This window comes from Fringilla coelebs (assembly GCF_963513975.1).
Source record: "Fringilla coelebs genome assembly, chromosome: 9".
NCBI classification, from domain to species: Eukaryota; Metazoa; Chordata; class Aves; order Passeriformes; family Fringillidae; genus Fringilla; species Fringilla coelebs.
Window position 1 is genome coordinate 28,750,792 of NC_140067.1, and position 19,483 is coordinate 28,770,274.

A 19,483-nucleotide genomic window follows, 5' to 3' on the forward strand; every position below is an offset into this window, starting at 1 on the left:
TTTGTTTTCTAGATGGGCTGATAGTCCCTGATGGAGCGGTGAGTCCGGATATCTTCGGGGATTACCAGCTGCAGAATGGAGACCTGGTTGGGCAGCACCCCTTCTCTGGCAAGTAAGTTCCTCCTGCTAAAGAATTCTTATCATCCAGTGGCTCCTCAAGCTTCTTTTAGGGCTTCATTTGTAGTGCTCAGTAATTTTTGCCCCCATAGCAGTAGGAATGATTTACACTGCACAAGCAGTTCTAGTCTGTTGTCTGAATCACATGTCTATTTTAACATCCCAACATGTTGTAATACATCACAGCTTTCCAAAAGCTGTAGAATAGAACAGTAACACAGAATACACCACCTTTTATGACAACTACTCAAATACTCCTCAGACAGCATCTAGAGAGAGGCTTTGAGATGCTGATTACCCAGATGATGTTTGTTTTCAATATTCTTAAATTTAAAAGAAGTCTTTTGGCTGCTGTGGGTTTGGTGTTTATTGGTGTTTTTCATTAGCCTAAGACTTCCCAAGGTATTCTCAGTTAGATTCCTGAGGGCACTTTGGAAATGGGCTATAGGAGCAAAAGACATCAGCTTTTGCTGATACTCTGGGAGATCTTTCTCTGAATTTCCCCTCTGGTCAAAGACCTCTCCTTTTCAATCTTGGCAAGCTGTTCCAGTTTGAACTTCTCCCATGAGTTCAAAATTGAAAAGACTCATTTCCAAGAACGGAATCTTCATAAATCCTGATGCTGTAGAGTTTAGGAAGTGCCTTTTATAAAGCATGAATTCTGTGCACTCCTGAGCAGGAAATAATTCAAACACTTGATAGTCAAGGTACAGCATTCACTTCAACAGGATCCAGCTATCTGGATATGCCCAGCCCTGGGGCTGAAGCTGTTTCTCTCCAGAGGAAGAAGGTTCTTTTCACCACTAACACCTTACATTTGTAAAATGTAAGTCATTCACATTATGTACAGCTGAAGCAAAAAAGATTTTCCTCCCTTACTTTGGCTTCTTTTAATTAATCAAGGATGGTGGACAGTTTAATTTGTTGGTTTATTCTACCTGTGATGGCTCTGAAAGCTGAACATTGAGTAAGGGTTGGAGTGGTGGTAACATTTTTAAGGACAAATTAAAATAACTGACATGCTCAGGGTACAAAAAAAGCAGGATTTGAGATGGATCTTCCTGAAAAAAAGTAAATATTTTTACTCAGTAAGCATCAAGTTCAGAGTAGTGTGAGTCTGTGTTTGGGAAGGGGATGCTGATGCCCGTGCTGATCATTTCCAAATGTTCAACCTTTGTTGCAGAGCTTGCAGGTGGGAGAGAAACTGAGGTAAGTGTGAGCTCTGTGCTGCTCTTGGGGTCCCAGTGGGTGACTCACCATTTTTAACTTCACAATAGACACACAACCACGAGGTGATGGATTTCTCTGTTCACCAGAACATTGGAGGGTGCTCCCTGTAGTCTTCAGGCCCACCTGGAGGTGTGGGGAAAGGTGTGTAGGGTAGAGCTTGCAGACTCCTTTGTTTCCAGTAAACTTAGAAAAATTTACTTAGTTAACTTAGAGAAAATCTCAGTCAAGATACTCTGAAAACAGAGAGATTTTAGCTGGGAAACAAAACCATCTTCAGTGTCCTTGAAGGTCCATCAGTCAGCCTCAAATTGCAGTCCCTTGCTTTTTAATCTCACTGTATTCCAGCTAACATGAGTAGCAAAGTACATCTGGTGTATACCTAGTTAAATTAAGTATTTGTAGAATTTTCTTGCATGTTTCAAGGCATTCTGAAGGCTCAAGAATGAAAACAGAAGAACTGCAGGTTGGCTCATTGCTGATGGCCTCTGGAAATATTGGGATTTCTGTTTTCTAGGAAGATTTCTTTCGATATGATTGTTCCACGGACTTATCTGCAGTCCAGACACACAGTCTAATTGGAAACAGTGTGGAGTGCTGCAAATGTTCTGTCTTATTTGTAGCAGAGCAGGAGTGAATTGTTTGATAGAATAGATACTGGCAGCTGAGTGGTGAATCTGACTTCTCACATGTGGGTCATTATGGGCTGGAGCTGCTTGGCGCCAGCAGCCAGGATTTCCTGATGCTCAGACCTAATGTAAAATGCATTAGTGCTCCAAGGCATGAGCCATGGAATTGCCAGTCCCATGGGTCTGGAGCTCCCTTCTCCCAACTGGAACTGGTGTTGGAAGGTAAAACCATACGTGCTACAGAGCCTAATTAAAAATAATAGCAGCAAGTCAAGGCGCTTTTTATGTGTTATATAGTGTACATTTCAGCCATACCAAAACATAATTCTGGGGTATTTTTATGCTTACAGTTTAAAGCTAACAAGAACCTTATGTCAAGGATTTATTTTTAACCAGTTCCAGCTTTTAATAAATCAAGATTTTTGTTATAAAAAATGGTTCATTTTTCTATTAATAATATTTGAATATGTTTTCAGAAACTTTTTTAGCAAGAAAGCTGAGTTGTGGTTTTCATAGACAATTAGCAAGTCAGTTAATAGTAACATGTCTTGGAAGTTCAGAGAGATTGCTAATTATGAGTAGATTCTTGGTTTTGATCCTCTTATTTGTTATACTTTTTCATTTATTATACATTTATTTGTTATGCCTCTGTCTTCTGGTCTTTGCCTTTTATATTAGGCTTTTCAATTCTATAATAGGAACAGTTTTTGCTAAGTGCTGGGGTGAGTTCTGAAGTTTCTTTGTCATTTAAGAGAGTCTCTTTGCCATTTAAGACCACCCTGTGAATTTTGAGGTAGGTAACAACCATGAGCTGACTTCTTGCTCCTTAGCCTTGAATAATTTAATCCTTTCTTCTCCTTTCTGCATTCCTATGAGAAAGAATGAGGATATGTTACCTCTTTAATTTCTCTGAGGCTGTTTCCTGTCCTTGCAATGTGCTCAGAGTGGAGCAGAACTTTGCCTTGCCTCCAGGAGGGCTGAAAAGGCAGCCAGAAAGTCCCATGTTTTTAGTGGCTGCACATCACTGAGAAACTGAGCTTGTGCTGAGCTGGTGTTGGTGCCCTCAGTGCATTACCAGGGCTTGAGTGTGTTCTGATCACCATCCTAATTTTTGGAACCAAAGAGCTGTGTCTGTGAGGAGTGGCTGTCAGGGACCACAATGAAACTCAAACTGAGTGGAAGATTTTCCCTGGAAGTTACCTTTGATAACCCAGCCCACACCTGCCATGTGTCCTATTGTTACTCCAGTTTCATTGTGAACTTCCAGGGCTGGGGGATGCTGTTTTAGCAGAGCTCCAGGGCACCCTCTGCCATTGCAATTCCAGGCTGCTTCATTTGGGAAAATGCAGGACAACTGTGTCCAAAGGTGCAGTTTCTGAAGTGGGTGACTTCCCTGTAATGCAGCAGGGATACCACCAGCATCTCTTGTGGAGTCCCTGTCCCAGGAGACCCTGGACCCACACACCTAGAGCTGCTGCACAGTCTTAGGAGGGTAGGGAGATGCTTTTGTGAAGTCAAGCAGAACAGGAATTCAAAACAGTTGAATTATTGATAGCCAGCTGCACTCACTGAGTTACCACATGGGGGCTGTTCTCCCCTGTCATTTTCAAGAGGGAAACATGAAGTGGCAGCACTGGCAGTAAAAACTTCTCTTGATCTGGGGAAAGAGGCTTTTTTTTTTTCAAAGACACTGCTTTCCCTTCATGGGGTGTCTTTTCCTTTGAAACCTGGAGTAGTGTTACTCTCAGGAGTTGAGAATCCCACCTCACGTGATCATGCATTGTGAAGTAAAGAACAGCTTTGAAGGGAATTGTAGAAGTATCTAGCCCTGAATTCAGTTTGTAGATTTGCTTGCATGCTTGCTCTTCTGGACATGTCCACATCCTGATAATTGTTATTTCTCTTACTTGTCATCATGAAGCAGAAGCAGCACAAAAGTGAAGACCTGGGCAGCTGCCATTTTTCTGATAGTGCCACCCTGGGAAATGCTTTGTTTCTGGGGATCTAGCTTGTGTGTTCTGCAGCTTCTGTTTACAGCTTTTATCCCTGAACTGTATTCTTAGTGCAGTTGTACTGTTACCTATGAGGCCTATAAATAGAATTATTTCAGAATGTAACATCCACAGGAGCAGTGATAAAGTCCATAAACAGCATCTCTTGTTTTCCTCAAAGGTTTGGAGCATAATGCAGATAGATTGTATGGTATGTTTTCCATTCAGCAGAAAAGATGTGCCTGAGGAGGTTGTTTTGACAGCTTCTATCCAGGTTTTTTTCATTGGCTAGGAAAAGACTTTTGTGATTAGATTACCAGCTTTGAATCATCTTTCTGTCTTTCAGAAGCAGATGGGCATTAAGCATAGATTTGAAATTTTCATCTGTTATTAAAATCTGAATTCAAGGTTTCTGGTTCTGATAAGGCTTAATATTGAGTGAAAGTTTTATGATTGTGGCAAACAAAAATCCCTCACCTTTGGCTGATGTGATGACAGCTTAGTGTCTGAGCTGCAGGGGATAAAGAGCAGCTGAAAGACATCTTCCAGAATCTATGGTCATTCATCAAATTTTAATCACCTTCTGGAGACTAATTACTTTCTTAAGACACAAACATAATAGTGATGGCTAAATACATTATAATAGGGATAGCCACAGTATTTTTCTTGCCCCTTGGGGAAGAGGCCACTTCTTAACCTTTCCCAGCTACAACTAGCTAATGGTACAAACTCTGTTTTGGTTAATATCCTCAACAGAGTTCTCAAATCTTCTCAGTCTGTACCTTTGAAAAGATTAATACTTAGGAATGCTAGAGCTGGCCAGAACTCTTTTTTCCCTGAGGAAGTTTTTCACCAGTGCAGGATCCTTTACCCTTGTTGTAAAATGCAGCAGAGCTGCCATTGCTCAACTCTCATTTTCTCTGAGACAAGGCCTCGCTGTGTGTGCTGTTCCCAGCGTGTGCACTCCCAGCTCTTCCCAACAGAGATCTGACTGAGCATTCTTCCAGGAAGCACTGAGGTTTGGCATGTCAAGCACAACCAGTTTTATGGGGTGACTGCATGTCTCTGTCCTTGGTGGAACATCTTTCCTCTTGCCTGGATTTACAGCCTCAAGCTGTGCCTGCATGTCTTGTTTTTGCCATGGCAGGTCCCTGGGATGTTCTGTGAGCTCAGTGCCTGCAGCCAGGCCCTTGCAGGCTGCTCTGTGCTGGCCCCAGGGAAGCTGTGGCTGCTCTTGGCAAATTCCAGGCTGCACAGCCAGGCTCTTGTCTGGGCTTGATGGAAACAGGACCTGGCCACAGCTCCTGGTGCTCCAACACTCTCAGTGGGACTTGGCTTATCTGTAGCTGAGCTAAGCATGTGTGATGTCTGCATGTGCTGCAAGTCCACACTGAGTGGCAAGAATGCTCCTGTCTATGGCCTTTTTTCACTTGGAAACCTGGGAGTTTTCATGGTGGAACAACCCAGAGCTGTAGGCTTTCACTGCCATTGATTGCTGCACTGTGGTGTGAATTCCCAGCTGAACATCTCCCATCTGGGTCAGCTGCAGGAACTGCAGCAGGTGCTGGCAAATGGGCACTTTGTGAGTGATTATCAAAATGCTTTTAAATGGTTGTGCCTGTAACTTACATCCTACTTTGACATTTGGAGCTATATTCCATAGAGATCCTCATCTTCAGTTAGATTTGCTGAAGGAAAGGACTGAAGGAATTGGTGATCTTGGTGACCTTGCCAGGGAAGTGTGTCTCAACCATCCTCTATTTTCAGTAAAGTTCAGCACAGTTTATTTAGAAGTTGGAACATTCCCTTCTCAGCCTTTCAGGAGTAAGAACAATCTTGCAGGCTGTCTCTGAGGGTGCAAACCCACTCTGTTAGCAGACAGCTGCAGGGATCAGTGGCAGAACAAACTGTTTCATGCTCCTTTAGACAAAAAATGTTCTCCTGTGGGGTCTGTGCTGAGACTACTCACATCTCTTTCCTCCTCATTTGAACAGAGGAAGTAATACTTCCCTGTCTTAGAGGTGGACATAAATTGAGTATAAAATCTTTTAATTAATGGAAAGAAAACCTGAAACAGTATAAATCACTCTTACAAGATGATTGTACTTTGAACCATTTTACCATAATGATATTTCTTACAGCTCTGGGCAGAATTTCTTCTTTTCCATAGTTAAACCTTATTTTAAAAACAAAAGCCAACTTAGTTGCCTTTGCAATATGTTCAGCAGAGTTGTACTCAGCTTCTGCCATTTGGACACTATTTAATTTGCATTTCCCAGGAGAATTAAATTAGGTTTTATTAGTAAATTGGGCCTATAACCTTGCAGGCAGGTTTTATTAGTTTATCACACATCAGTATTAGCAAATTGTAAATCCCACTGAAACAAATTTGAAAAGGCCTTAAAGGAAAGCCCAGAACCAATGAAGTTCCTGGACACAAATAAGGGAGTTTATTTTGGTTGGTTCATGTATTATTTTTTTTAATCCCACAAAAATCTTAGTGGCAGCAGAGTCACCTTTTTATCATTTTCTGTTGTCCTAATTGTGCCTACATGTTTAGTTTTATAGAAGCTAAAGGCACTGACTATTCCTGGGAAACTGGCAGAGATGTTCTGTTCCTCAGTGCCTATGCAGGTGCCATGTACTCCTGGAACTGAGATTTTGCATCTAAAAGAATGTGAGAAGGAAGTGGGAGCTGCTGCCTTTTGGAGGGTCTTGGTCACAGTCTGGGACAAGCTTATTGAAAGATTTCACTTATTGAAAAATTCACTGTGCAGTTATTCCCCTTCAGTACTGCCATGTGGCAGTGCTGCTTCCAGAACAGGGAGGCTTCATTGCTGACAGCATCTTACAGTCATTTGTTCCTGCATCAGTACTAAACTAGAGCTCTCTCTCTTTCTGGATTGGTGTTGGTTTTTGTTGTTGTTGTTTTGGGGGTTTTTTTTTTGGATTTTCCCAGAGTTTTGACAACTTTTGCACCACTGAAAGATTAGGGCTGTAATTAAGGAATATCCATAAGAGGACAATATTATTAATATCCAATATTTGATGTACAACAACTTTTGAATGTGCTTGGGTGTTCATTTGTTGTCACTGTGCTCTTAGCATGAGGAGAAGCTCCCAAGAGCTCTCCATGTATCCCCCACACACAGACAATGCTCACAGTCCTTGAGAGCTGATAGCCAAGGTGGGCAGGAAAGCACAGGTGAGGGAGAAGGGAAGTTACTCCTCCAGAGGTGGAGGAGAAGGGAAGGGAGGGAGAAAGGAGGAGAAGGGGGAAGGGAGGGAGAAGGGCAGTTCCTCCTGCAGAGTCAGGGGCCAGGGATGGAGCAGGGGAAGGGAAGTTCTTCCTCCAGTCAGGAGCCAGGGATGAAGCAGAAGGGCAGTTCTTCCTGCAGAGTCAGGGTCCAGAGCTGGAGCAGGGCAGGGCTCTCCTGATTGCTCCCACAGTGACCAGACCACACCACCTCGCCAAGGTGTGTGGTCTGGAGCTGGGAAGGATCAGGTTGCCCTCATTTCATTTACTGTAAGAGAGCTTTAATTGCTCCAACAATTGCAGCAGTATGGGAGAGATGAAATAGCTTGCTGGGGAATATTTTAAGAGTGTTAAAATAGCAGTTTTTTCAGCAAGTTGCAGATGCTGTTTGGGAAGAGAATAAGTATTGAGGTTTTAATGCACTTCAGCTCTTTTGGAATACAGGATACTTGGGCCTCTTTTTCTTGCAGTCACTTTTTTAAACTTTTTTTTTAGTTGCTTTTTATTTTATTATATTCCACCTGCAGTTGGCCTCATTTAACCATCATGGTTTAGGTGGCTATTAAGAATTTTAAAAGAATACCCAAATGCTGTAGCAGTGAGCTCAAGTCCTTTGGAATGTCTTACCAAAAAATCCCCCAAACCTGGGCCTGTCTCTTCTGAAATGTAACATTAATTAATTCCCACGTTCTGTCTGCTGCTCAGTCCCTCCAGATGTGCTACTAGGAATAGACTGGCTCCCTGGTTACAAGCCATCTGGGTTCTGTAAACTGATTTGCACTTATATTAAACAATAAGTGAACAGAATGCGGAAGAGTTATTAAAGCAAATGTACATTGCTTATAAATCTCAAAGTAAAATATTAAAATGCAGTAAAGGGGAATGGAATGTGCAAATGAAGACCTGCTTGTTTTTAATGAGTTTAGCTGTGACCTTCTCGATTTCAACCAAAAGAAAAGAATTTTATTTTTCTCTTTAAAAATAAAAAAAAAAAAAAAGAAACTATTAAACTGCTTACAGAAGTATCTGAGACAAAAACAAGGAAATATAATGTTCTAAACTTGACTGCTCCAAACCACTCAAGCTGCTGTGACAGCTCATAAAACTGAGAGTAGTTTTTAACTGGACTCTGTTTTACATTGCCAGAGTGAATTTTCCTTGCAGGAAGTAGCCAGAAGGTTTATTTAGTTTCCAGACTGCTGCTTTGATCTTTCCATTCTGTCACTTCTCAGGTTACATAGCCCTTTTTCACTGCAGTAAATCTGCAACAGTTAATGAGAATAAAATTTCCTCCTTCTCACTGATCACATGCTGTTAAATGCCAAACCACAGCCAGCAGCATATTTGCAGAATTCGGCTGCACTGTACAAAAACAGCACAATCAGTTTAATCTTGTTGGTTTTGTAATTCATTTTATTGAGCTTTCCTTTTTCAAGTGACCTATTTTATCAAGACAAGTGCTTGCAAGGCCAGATCTGGAAGAAAGATTTAAAACTGTAATAAAGTGAGGGGTGTTTTGTGTGCTGGGTTTAAGCATGCTCACAGGATTCAAAATTAAACTTAAAATGAGGAGTTTTAAAAAGGCCCATATATCAGTAGGACATTTCTTGTGGTTATTATCTGAACTGAACATGTGCTCTGAGCAAGTTTCTAGCATAAAAATTAATAGATCAAATTAATTTCTTTGCCAAATACTTAGAATTGTTTTGATTCTAAAATTTTATTCTGATTCTGTGTTTATCAGGCTCAACCATCCAGCTCCAAAGACTGACCCACCCTTTTCCCTCTGGAAAACCAAGATGATGGTTTTTTAACTCTGAGATTTAAAAAAATAATAAACTGGCTTAGAAAGTTTATTTGCCTTTGGGATTTTGAGCTTTTTTAATTTATTTTTTTTTCCAGTGCTCCCTGATCAACCTTTTTGGTCTGGAAACATTCGATTTTTCACTTGTTGAGTTTTTTATATAATAATGCTACTCCAAGATATAGATCTCCAAGAACGCATTCCTTGTTTGTATTTGTATCTGCCTTGTTTCCTGATATATCCAATGTTATTCCTAAGAAAAAAAAATCAGTAAGAGACATTGAGATTTATTTTCTTCTTGATTTTCACAAAAATCTTTGCTTATTTGGGATAGACCTTGACAAGATTTCACTAGGGCCCTGTGCTGATATATAAAAGTGTTTGAAATCAGGGCAATCATGTGTGGTGATAAAAGAATATTTAAGTTTCTTCATCAGTAGTAACACTGCGACTGCATTCGCGGTGTGTGCTCGAGCGAGCGCTGCCAATCCCCCAGCAATGTTCACTTCAGAAAGGCTTTGAAAGCTTTTATTGGCTGCAGCTGAAAGTCAGAGCAGAACAGATTTCTTGACTTTCCCTCCCTCCTTCCCTCCAGCATCTGGATTCTCATCCCCACTGCGCTGCCCTGCAGACAGCACGGTGTCACCAGGGCCTTGTGGCCTTGCTTTGGTGCACAACAGGGGACTTTTGTCTCCATTTGTGTTCAAGGACAGAACTGAATGGCTGTGCTTGGGCTTGAGGAGTTTGTATAAACATTTAAAGGGAAAATTCTCAGCCAAAAAGCTGCATTTTTGCTTCAGCTGCTTGTCTCTGAGTACATTTTCAGCGAGCTGCTCTAGCAAGGAAGCAAGGAGAACAGTTCCTGTGTGGAAATGGGAAGGCTGATGGAAGCTGGAGCAGATCCTGATCTGGTCAGTGACACCAGTCATCTCTGGGAAACTTCAGCATCCAATTCTGCTCAGGCAGTTGCTTGAAGCTTTCGGTACCCAGCCTAACACTGAGCTTGCTGAAGACAATTAAAAGAGAGGTGTGAAAGTTTCCCAAGCCAGGCCTATCCCTAGTTCAGATTAAGGCAATGTACTCTTCAGTTTATGGAGTTGACACATACAGTTTGGACTGTGCAAGCAGAGAGGGAGAGGAAAGGACATCATGCTTTTTACTGCCTGTTCCTTGGGGCTGTTTTATTTGTTTTAGTTCTTAATTAATTCTTAAGAAATGGATGTATCTAATCAGTGGGTTTGGACAGTTGTTGAGCCAAGAGCACAGGAGATGTTTCTGTCAGGCTTAGAATGGAAAGCCAGAGCTCTTGATTTCCGTTCCAGCTCTGTCTGTGCACTTGACCTTTTAAGAAATCCTGTAGAGAATGGCTGAGAAACTCCCTGCATGTGTGGCAGAGCTGTGAGCCTGACTGCAGGAGTGCTGCAGGAGCTCTCCTGACGCCCTTCACAGGACCAACGTGGCTGCATGGAACAAATGCAGCCTTTGAGCTGCTGTTTTGTCCCCTGGCTCTGTTGGGGATTGGTTGCCTTTCTAGCAGAGCAGAAATCATCTTTTTTCCTAAGGGGCTTTATAGAATAGGCAAAAGTCTTTTCTGTCTATGTCAGTCTAATTTGAGTCTTCTCATTACTGTAGTTTGTCATTTGGCTGTCTTTAATGTCTGGGGTGTTTTCTCTTCCAATACTCCAATGGGAAACTGAGGTCATGGAGAAAAGGAGCAACTTGTCCAGGATCACACAGCAGGTAACTGACAGAGCAAGAAACTGAGGCCAAATCCCAGGCTGTGTTTGCAGAGCAGGGATGGCAGGAGCTACAGCTTTCAAGCAAGGCTCACACTGAATTTGGCTAAGCAGGGTCATTTGGTTTTGGTTCAGTGCTTTCTTACTATTCAGCTGGGAAATATTTTTTTTAATGCTGCCTTCCCCCAGTGAATTTTGGCGTGGTTATTGCTTGGTGCATAGCTGGAGCCCGACATAGAAGACACAGTGCTCATTTCTCCACCATTGTCAGCTTTCCATTTGTTTGTAATTAAATGGGAGAAACAGCAGTATTGTGCTGAGATACAACTGGGCAACAAGTCCAGAAGCAATTGGAAACTTGAAGTCATTAAGTACACTGAAGAAAGCTGGATCACATGGAAGGAGAGACATGATCATATCCATAAAAGCTGCGTTATGATGCACAAGGGAGCTAAAGTATTATTGCACAGGTTCATTTGTGCAATTTTTTTGTCTTGTGAGCAGGTACAATATCACTATTTAAGGGACATTAATGCTAATGTAGAGATGGACTTGGGTGATTGATGCAGTGGGCACAGTCACAGACACTGCCACAAAACTCCCCTCCCATTTGAGCTGGAAGAATAAAAGGCATGAAAAAAAAAAGCTTCACAGATAGGGGAGAACAACTTGGGGTCATGAGAGGCAGAATTTAGGAGACTTGTGGTTTATAGTTTAACGTCATTACCAGCAGTGGGAGAATCTACAGTTACAAGACATTATATAAAGAAACATTGTTTTTTCCTAAGGCTTCTCAGTTGTATGGAGTTTCTCCATAACCCATGGTTTGTGCTCTTACTCTGAAGGACAGAAAATTTATGGTCAGTGAAGGCAAACCAGAGCTGACTGGCTTGTAGGAGGAAATGGGATCATCATCTCAATGCCTGGACTTAAAGCAAGGACAGAAGCAGCAGGCCTGTGTCCCTTTGTGATGCCCTTCACCTGCCATGGCTGGGTTGGGAGAATGGGGTCCCAAGCAGTACTCAGCTGCCAGGGAATATCAGCAGAAAGGCCAGAGTCCATGGCTTCAGGGGCTCTGGGCCTTGGCTCACGTGTGAAGGTTCCTTGGTAGCTGCAGAGGGTTAGCTGGCTGTGTCACACCTGCAGACAGCTTCAGGAGCTGGAGGTCTGTGTGTGTTCTGGGGGATTCAAAACCATTTCCCACCTGCTGTGCTTGGATGCACACGGTGCCTTAATCCCTGCCTGTGCAATGGGTCAGGGCCCGGATGTCCCAGCTCCCCCTGCCTCTCCATGCCTGGTGTCTGCAGAGGGAACCTCAGGAGGGAGGCAGGGAGGGAGCTGCAGTGTTCACCAATCAGTCTGCTAATTGGGCTGGCAGGGCTGAGCATCCCCTTTGTGATTATACTGCCTTGCACTGCAGTCCTTGTCTCACACCAGCTCTCATCAACACTTCAGGAGCAAACAAAAACACCGAGATGAGAGAAAAAATACGGCCTTTGCTGCTGGCAAACTTCTGTGTGTCTTGTTCACAAGAGTTCTGATCAGTGAGGGCATCTCATTTGTACAGGTTATAATGCTGTGCTTGTCTGGAGATTAGAGACTGCTGTGCCACTCCTGTGGCTCTTGCACCTCCTGAGGGGAAAGTGCAGCCTTGAGTGTTCATCAGAACATGATTTGTTTTGTCTGCTACACACAGGAACTCGATCCAGCATTGCGCAATACAGGGGTCCATGGCATGAGAGTTTATAAGGAGAGACAGGATGGGAACTGTACTGTCACATGTGAGTGGATTCCTGGAACAGCAAATGGAGGACTTCAGTGATGTGCAGCTGAAATTCTGAACACCTGCCTGGGCTGAGGTGGGGATGGCTTGGGAGTGAAGAGTGATTTTTAGGAACAGTAATAGCCAGAGTACAGAGGGAGAAGGTACAGAGGAAACAGTGGAACTGCTATGAACTGTACTGATACCTGGCTTCTGAAAGATGCTCAGAGCCCCTCTGGTTCTGACCCCTTTCTCTGATCCTCAAGAGGAGTTTTGGAGAGCTGCAGCTGTGATCAGAGGTGCCACGTGTGTCAGCAGAGGCTGCCTGTTTACACCTGCATGGAAACCCTCCTGGCAGCTCACTGGAGCATGTGGAGAGCTTTGGGTGTGAGTCCTTCATTGGGATTTGGTAGGGCTGCTGATGAGCTGAGAGTTGCAGGTAGTGTTTGGCTTGTCAGAGCATCTACATAATTAAAATCTATAGATTTTTTAAAAAAAATATTTTTTAATTAGCTTAGATATCTTGTATCCCCACTGAGTAGCTGAGAGCCTCTTAGACATGAGGGCTTGTTGATTCAGAGTAAGGAGGGAAGATTGACAGGGTTTTAGAAAAAGTTTAGAATGAAAAGAAATAGGGATGAAATCCTGTCTCTGGTGGAACCTCTCTATGTTTAGCTTGCAGTTCATTTTCAGGGGGGCCTTAATTTTGGGCAGAAACAAATGAAATTTTGTCCCTAAAGTGTGAGCTCCCAAATTGGTATTTCACCCTCAAAGGCTTTTCCAGGGCCACTGTCACTTACACAGGCAGTGACAGTCTGGTACAATGTGTGTCAGACTGCTTCAGACCTGCTTCCCAGGCAGTGCTTCCTGCTGGGATCTCTCCAAGATCCATGGATCCTACTGGGGCTTTCAGTTGGATTTCAAGCGTTTACTTTTGTCCAAGAATCTCCCCAATGATGCTGGACTTGCCTGTCTGAGGCCCTGCTGGAGGGATTAAGACCTGGGAATTAGGCTGTGGTTTGAGAGCCCCTGTCAGCAGCAGCACTGGGTCCCAGTGTGAGTGAGCACTGGTGTGGACAGGGTGCCAAGGTCACTCTGCACCCTGGTGTTAATTACCCAGGTGTTAATTACCCAGCCCAGCCTCTCCTGATACCCTGCCCTGGGAGCAGCACACAGACAACTGGAGGGAAACCCCAGCAGAAGATTCCCCATGGAGTGCTCCTTGTGGGAGCCTCCTGAGCCTTCCACACATGCCATGAATTCTATCTAGTCCAAAGCCTGTCTAGTTCAGAAGGGTTCTGTGGATGCAGCAGGATGCTGGTTGCCATTTCCTGGTGGGAAACAGGACACAACTGGTCTTTAGATCTTGAAATTTTGTCAGGGCATCTAAGATCCTACATGGGTATATTCATTTGGATGCTCTGAATCAGAGCAAGCATCAATAAGCAGGGCTGTTCAGAAATCTCTCCTCACTCATGCACATCAGGAACATTTTCCTCTTCGGCATGTGTTCCTCAGTTCCCTAGCAGTACAAGCAAATTGGAAAGTTCAGCTGTCATTTGGGGAAGGTCATAGATCACACTAGCAGCCTGAGTAATCCAAGAGGTTTTAAGTATCACAGCATTTAGTTTAAAGTGAAATTTGCTCTGACAGGGGCTGGCAGACCAATAGGAAAAAGAAATATTTGTGCTTGGAGAAGTGCATGTGTAGAGACCTCGAGTATAACTGATGGCTGGAAGTGATTTCAGTCTAAAAAAAACAAATCATTAAGAGAGTGCATAGGGGTAAAATACACAGTTCATATTTTAAAGGGTCTCAAAATGAACCAGCAACTGAGGTTAGCAGTACATAGTAATTAGCTGGGCTGTTCAGTGTTTAACTCCATGAGCCCCAGGCGTGGGGCTGAGCTCTGCACAAGAGCGGGGTTGTGCTGTGCCCGGGCAGCGAGCGCCGCTCTCTGCGCACGCGTGAGCCAGAGCTGCCTGCAGTGACTGCGGCCTGAGCCTGCAGCTGAGGCTGCTCTGCTGCTCTGGCATCCAAATCACCCTGCAGCTGCATGGCTGCATGCACTTCTGGCTGCCCAGTTACACAGCAGTGAGCACTGGGAGGAAAAATACTAACTCAGGCATGAGTATTGTTGCCCCAATGGATAATTATGTGTCCCTTTCTCAGTGATTTTCCTCTCCTGCATAAACTCTACAACTATATTAGCATCCCAGCAAGAATAATAATCTCTGTGAGCACTGAGTCAAATAAGGTATTGTTATTATGGGAGACAGACTTGGTGCTTGCTCTGCTGAGGACTGAGTTTTCTGGTAGATGCTGTAGCATAAAGCCAACAATGTTTTTCCTAGGAGCAAGTCTTGAGGTTGATTGCTGGTATAAATCTGAGCACACATGGCACAGATCATGATCTCAGGCCAGTCGTTATCCAGCAAGTGTTTACAGCCACAGAACTGCCATCTCTGCTGGCTCTCCCCTTCTGCTGTTCTTGGCAGAAGGGGCAAGGATTCATCAGGACTTGTTTTTAAATCCGTCCTCACCTCGGTGGGTTGTGCCCTTGGCCTGGCAGCCTTGGGAGCGAGCCAGGCTCCTCTCCCCAGGCCCATGTTGGCTCTGTGGTTGTCCCACCCTCTGTCACCTCCTGGGCTCAGGACCCTTCAGCTCCCACAGGCTCCCTGCTGCAGGCTGCCAGTGCAAACAATCCAACAGGCAAAGCTGCTGTGCTTCAAGAGCACTAACGTGCAAAAATGAAGCCAGTTCTTTTCAAGCATCGTCAAGACTTCATTTACTTCAGGGGACTATTTAGATAGGAGAGAGTAGTGATTTGATCAAGGTGTTTTAATGTGATTTTCTGCAGTTGTTTTTGGTTTTTTGAGGGTTTTTTTTTTTTTGACTGTCCAAAGCAGTTATCAGCTGATCCATCTCTTCCAGTTTTCTTCAGGACACTAACATATGTCTGAACCATTTGGAAATAACTGATACTCCTCAAAGTTTAAACTCTAGGGATCTTTACCTAATTACTTACACATTTATAAAAAAAATATTAAAAAACTGATTTGTTGAGAATGTGATTGAAACCATATTTCCCCTGCTCTCGTTATCAGTTTAAATACATTTAGAAGCTCTTTGAGTGAGGATTACTAAGCTGGAAGTGGCTGGAATAGCACAGCCTGCAGGGATGGAGGCCCATTGCCACCGCGTGGCTCGGGGTGTTATTACACCTCGCCCCCAAAAGCCCGTGCTGGTTCATCCTGGGGTGTACAAAGGAGCTCAGGACAGGTTTCAGGCTCCTGTTTTTGTTGTGTCCCTCTGCCCCAGGAAACCTGAGGATGGCACTGCTGTGAGCCTGGGCACGGTTGCTGCCAGCTTGACTTGCAGTCAGCAGCCCTGGGCAGCCACAGCCTCCTCACTCACCTGAATATCATTCCAGAATGAGCTTTGCGGTGGTTTGCAGGAATGCAAAAAGGCCCTATTCTACCACACTTGTAATATAAACAACTTACCCACCACTAACATTGTTACAGTCACAGAAAACATGATGGAAAGATAAACCCAGAAAATCATTTTCTGTTAAAATAGCTCTTTGTTATAAATCAGCTGTAGATGTTTTAAGGATCTTTGGAGGGAAGCAATCAAATTCCTGAGTTTAAAGGTAGCCTTAACGGGTCCTGCTTCTCTGCAGTGTAACAACAGAGATGTTGGTGTTACTGGGAATTTGTAGAAGCACAATAGAACCAGACCCTGCACTCCCAATTCCCACTATGCCTTCTTTTAGTACATTGTTAATTCGTGGCACTGACAGTACTAAAAGAACCCTTAAGGAATTGGCATTGGTTTATATAAGTTTGTTAAATGGTTTGTTTTCTGAACTGCCAAACAAACTGGTCAGCTTCATGCTTGTCCTGGTTGGCTTGTTCACAAGAGCTTTGGGCCTGATATGGAGACAGTGCAGCCAAGGGCAGCCTGGGGGAGGTCTGTCTGTCAGTGCCTTTGCACACTGCAGAGCAGTGACAGAGGAGAGGCAGCGACTGGCTAAGGTGGCTGCTCGGTTTGGGGTTTCTGGAGATGAGAGATAAACACAAAGTAACAGGATTTCTCTTAATCCCTTCTTTCAGGAGTCTTTCAGAGCTTCAGGCCTGATAATGAGAATGCTGTTGTTTGCCAGGTACAAAGGAGGCATCTGGGGAAGGTGCCTCAGAGGTCACCAGCTCATTTCCTAATGGGCTTGGAAAAGGGTAAGAGGACTTTGGAGTGGATACAGGAAGGAATGGGTGGTGAGAAGAATGCATTCACAGCACCGCTGCAGGATACAGCAGGGCCACTCTGCTGCTCTCTGCTGTGCTGAAGGGCTGATCAGCCTGCAGGGTGGGGCTGGTGTGCAAGCTCTGTGCAGGAGTGAGGAGATGGGTGTTGCCAATTCAGATACACACGGGCAGATGTGGAAATGCAAAGCACTTTCAGCTCACAGCATTTCTCAAGATACATCCAAGTAAAACAGTGAATTTTTTTCTCTCAGCTTTGGTGTTGATTGTGTCCCTTCCATCTCAGAGGACAAATCTCAGCCTCAGACCTTCCACCTTTACCTGACTATCAGGATATCCCATGAGTTAACTCGTTTTCTGAGAAACAGGCACTAGGGATCCTTTTCTAGGCCCTCACTGAGATACAATCCAAGGAAAGTGCCTTTGTGAGGACAGAGATGGACGTGGTCCCCCCCATGCAGCTGAGCCCTTTCAGCCCAACCAATTCAGCTGTGCCAGCTTCTTGTAGAGCCAGGGCCTGGGGCCCACCCATTGTACATCTTCTGCAGGGGTCATTCTTTCCCAGCCTTGGCTGTTGCATAACCCATGTTCCATATGGATAATTGGCAGTAATGAGGTTCAGCTTTTCCCCACTCCAAAAGCACTTTGGTTCTTTGTGTTTTGACAGTCTTCAGAGGGGAAGTTCGGCTCCTTTCAATGCATCTTTAGTCAGACAATAAATCAGGATCCTTTTCCATTTGTCCCCCTACTGAAGGGGAAGCTAAGAAGTGACATGGCTGTGAATAGGCAGTAATCCTGTGTCTTGGGCAATGCTCGTTTTTCCTCTACCTCCTGCATGAGTTATTGTTGAGCATGAACTATGTGCCACTTTTCCCTATGCAGTTCTTGTGTTTTAGTATCTAACTCCTTGTTGTGGGACTTTTTAGGTGTAAAAGATGCTGTTTTACATGAAAAAATAATTATTCTGTCTCATTAGTACATAGCTTTTCAGTATGTGATTAATTGCTTCTGCCATTTGTCTGCCACTCTTGTATCCCACCGGAAGCAACATCTTTCACCAGATATTCTCTCATTTAGCTGTGTTCTCCATGCACCTCAGAAATGGACTGAAGGCAGGGAAAGAGACTCTTCAGATGTGCTGTGCAGGGCAGGGTTACAGCAGGTTTTGCCAGAAGCCTGAAGGACATGGTAACTGTAATGTACAGAGGGAGACACTGAGTCATGGAAGAAAGTTCTTGGCCAGTAAACCTGAGAAAGGAGGGAAGAGAAGACTTTGGTCTCTCCTGGAAGTCCTCTTGGACCTGAGAGCCTTTCCCTGATTGGAGTTGCACTGATGTCTTCACAGCATTTAATTTTCTACCAGGGAAGTGGTGTCCAGAAGGGGAACACAGCTGGCAAAGCTTCCTCACAAAACCATCATGCCTTAGGATTTTAGCTTGTACATTTTTCATGTATTTGTAATCCTACAGTTCTTTAGTGTATAGCTCTATGTACACTGCTAGCTACTGGCTTCCCATCTTGGGCAGACACAACAATTCCTCTCCAGGCCTGGCAATCAAGGACACCTCACTGCCTCAGGCCCTGAGAAATGTAAAATAAAAGTGAATTGGGGGGGAGCAAACTTGGGGTAAATGACTTCATTACCTGAAGGTGTAATTGGAATTAATCAACCCCCAATATGGAAATGGACCAAACTTATAAAAGTGTGAAACCCATGACCCATCATCCATTTTGGGTGTAGCCCCCGAGGGAGCTTTGTGTGCCCTAAATGCACCCGAAGGCTCTTCAATAAATATAACAGCTTTTTATTCCCTTGATTTTGTCTGGCCTCTGTCTTTAGGTAAGCCCAAAAAAGCAGCAGGAGCTGGGAGCCACCAGCACCGGCGTTCCTTCCCTGCCATGCAGAGCTCTGCAGTTTCTCTCTCTTGTTTCTGCAGCATTGGAGGGGATGGCTTTGCTCCGAGCGCGGCTCCCGGGCGCCCGGCGACTGCCTACGGCTACCGGCCGGAAGAGCCCTTCTTCTACGGCTACGGGGCACGGTGAGGGGCCAGCAGCACCCTGCCTGCTCCTGCATGGCTGCACCACCAGGCTCCAGCCCTCTGTATCCTTTGGCATGTGTAGCTCCACGTACATTTAGCCTTCCTGGGTCCGGTGTGTTAGTGACAGTGTTTACGCTTGGGTTGCTCTTTGTTGTTGTTATTTTTGTACAGTAACTGTGACTTGAAAGCGGGAGTTGGAAACTACTGGACTGGAAAGTGTCACATTATGTATATTAAGCTACTAATTTAATTTCTATTAAATAGAAAAACCTGTGTGGTCAGCAGTGGTGAATGTGTTTCTAACCGATGTTTTGTGTGTTTTACAAGGCACTTAAGAAGAGTGCTCCATGTGCAGCGTGTTTAACATGGACTGTTTCCCTCTCACACTTCAGTCACAGAACACCACTGAGCCCCAGCATCTCCTGGCACTGCCCTGACACATAGTTTGGATCAAAGTCCAGTCCTGGGTCACCACTTTAATAATGGAAAGATGGCACAGATTCACTCCCCTGGAGCTTCAGACATTTACAGTCCATTTTAAATGCTTGAAAACACAGTTAGAAACTACACAACAGAATACCTTTACCCTAGTGTCTAAACAGAGCACTGTGGTCTGAGAGAAGACAGCCACATCCATCCTGAGGGCCAGCAAGGGCA

General features: G+C 44.2%; 1 protein-coding gene across 3 annotated transcripts in view; it reads left to right on the forward strand.

The window, feature by feature from the left end:
* The window catches only part of KIFAP3 (kinesin associated protein 3), a 65,744-nt gene extending 46,645 nt beyond the window's left edge, over positions 1-19,099 (forward strand). For 2 of the 3 annotated variants that reach the window (XM_084211529.1, XM_084211530.1), the window contains exons 19-20: positions 13-112; positions 18,725-19,099. In XM_084211529.1, coding sequence (XP_084067655.1) covers positions 13-112; positions 18,725-18,830 — 206 coding nt within the window. In that variant the 3' untranslated portion in view covers positions 18,831-19,099. Of the gene's footprint in view, positions 1-12; positions 113-1,300; positions 1,327-16,640; positions 16,820-18,724 lie in introns of those variants that run through there. The other variant, XM_084211531.1, reaches the window with a different exon arrangement.
* The last annotated feature ends 384 nt before the right edge of the window (positions 19,100-19,483 follow it).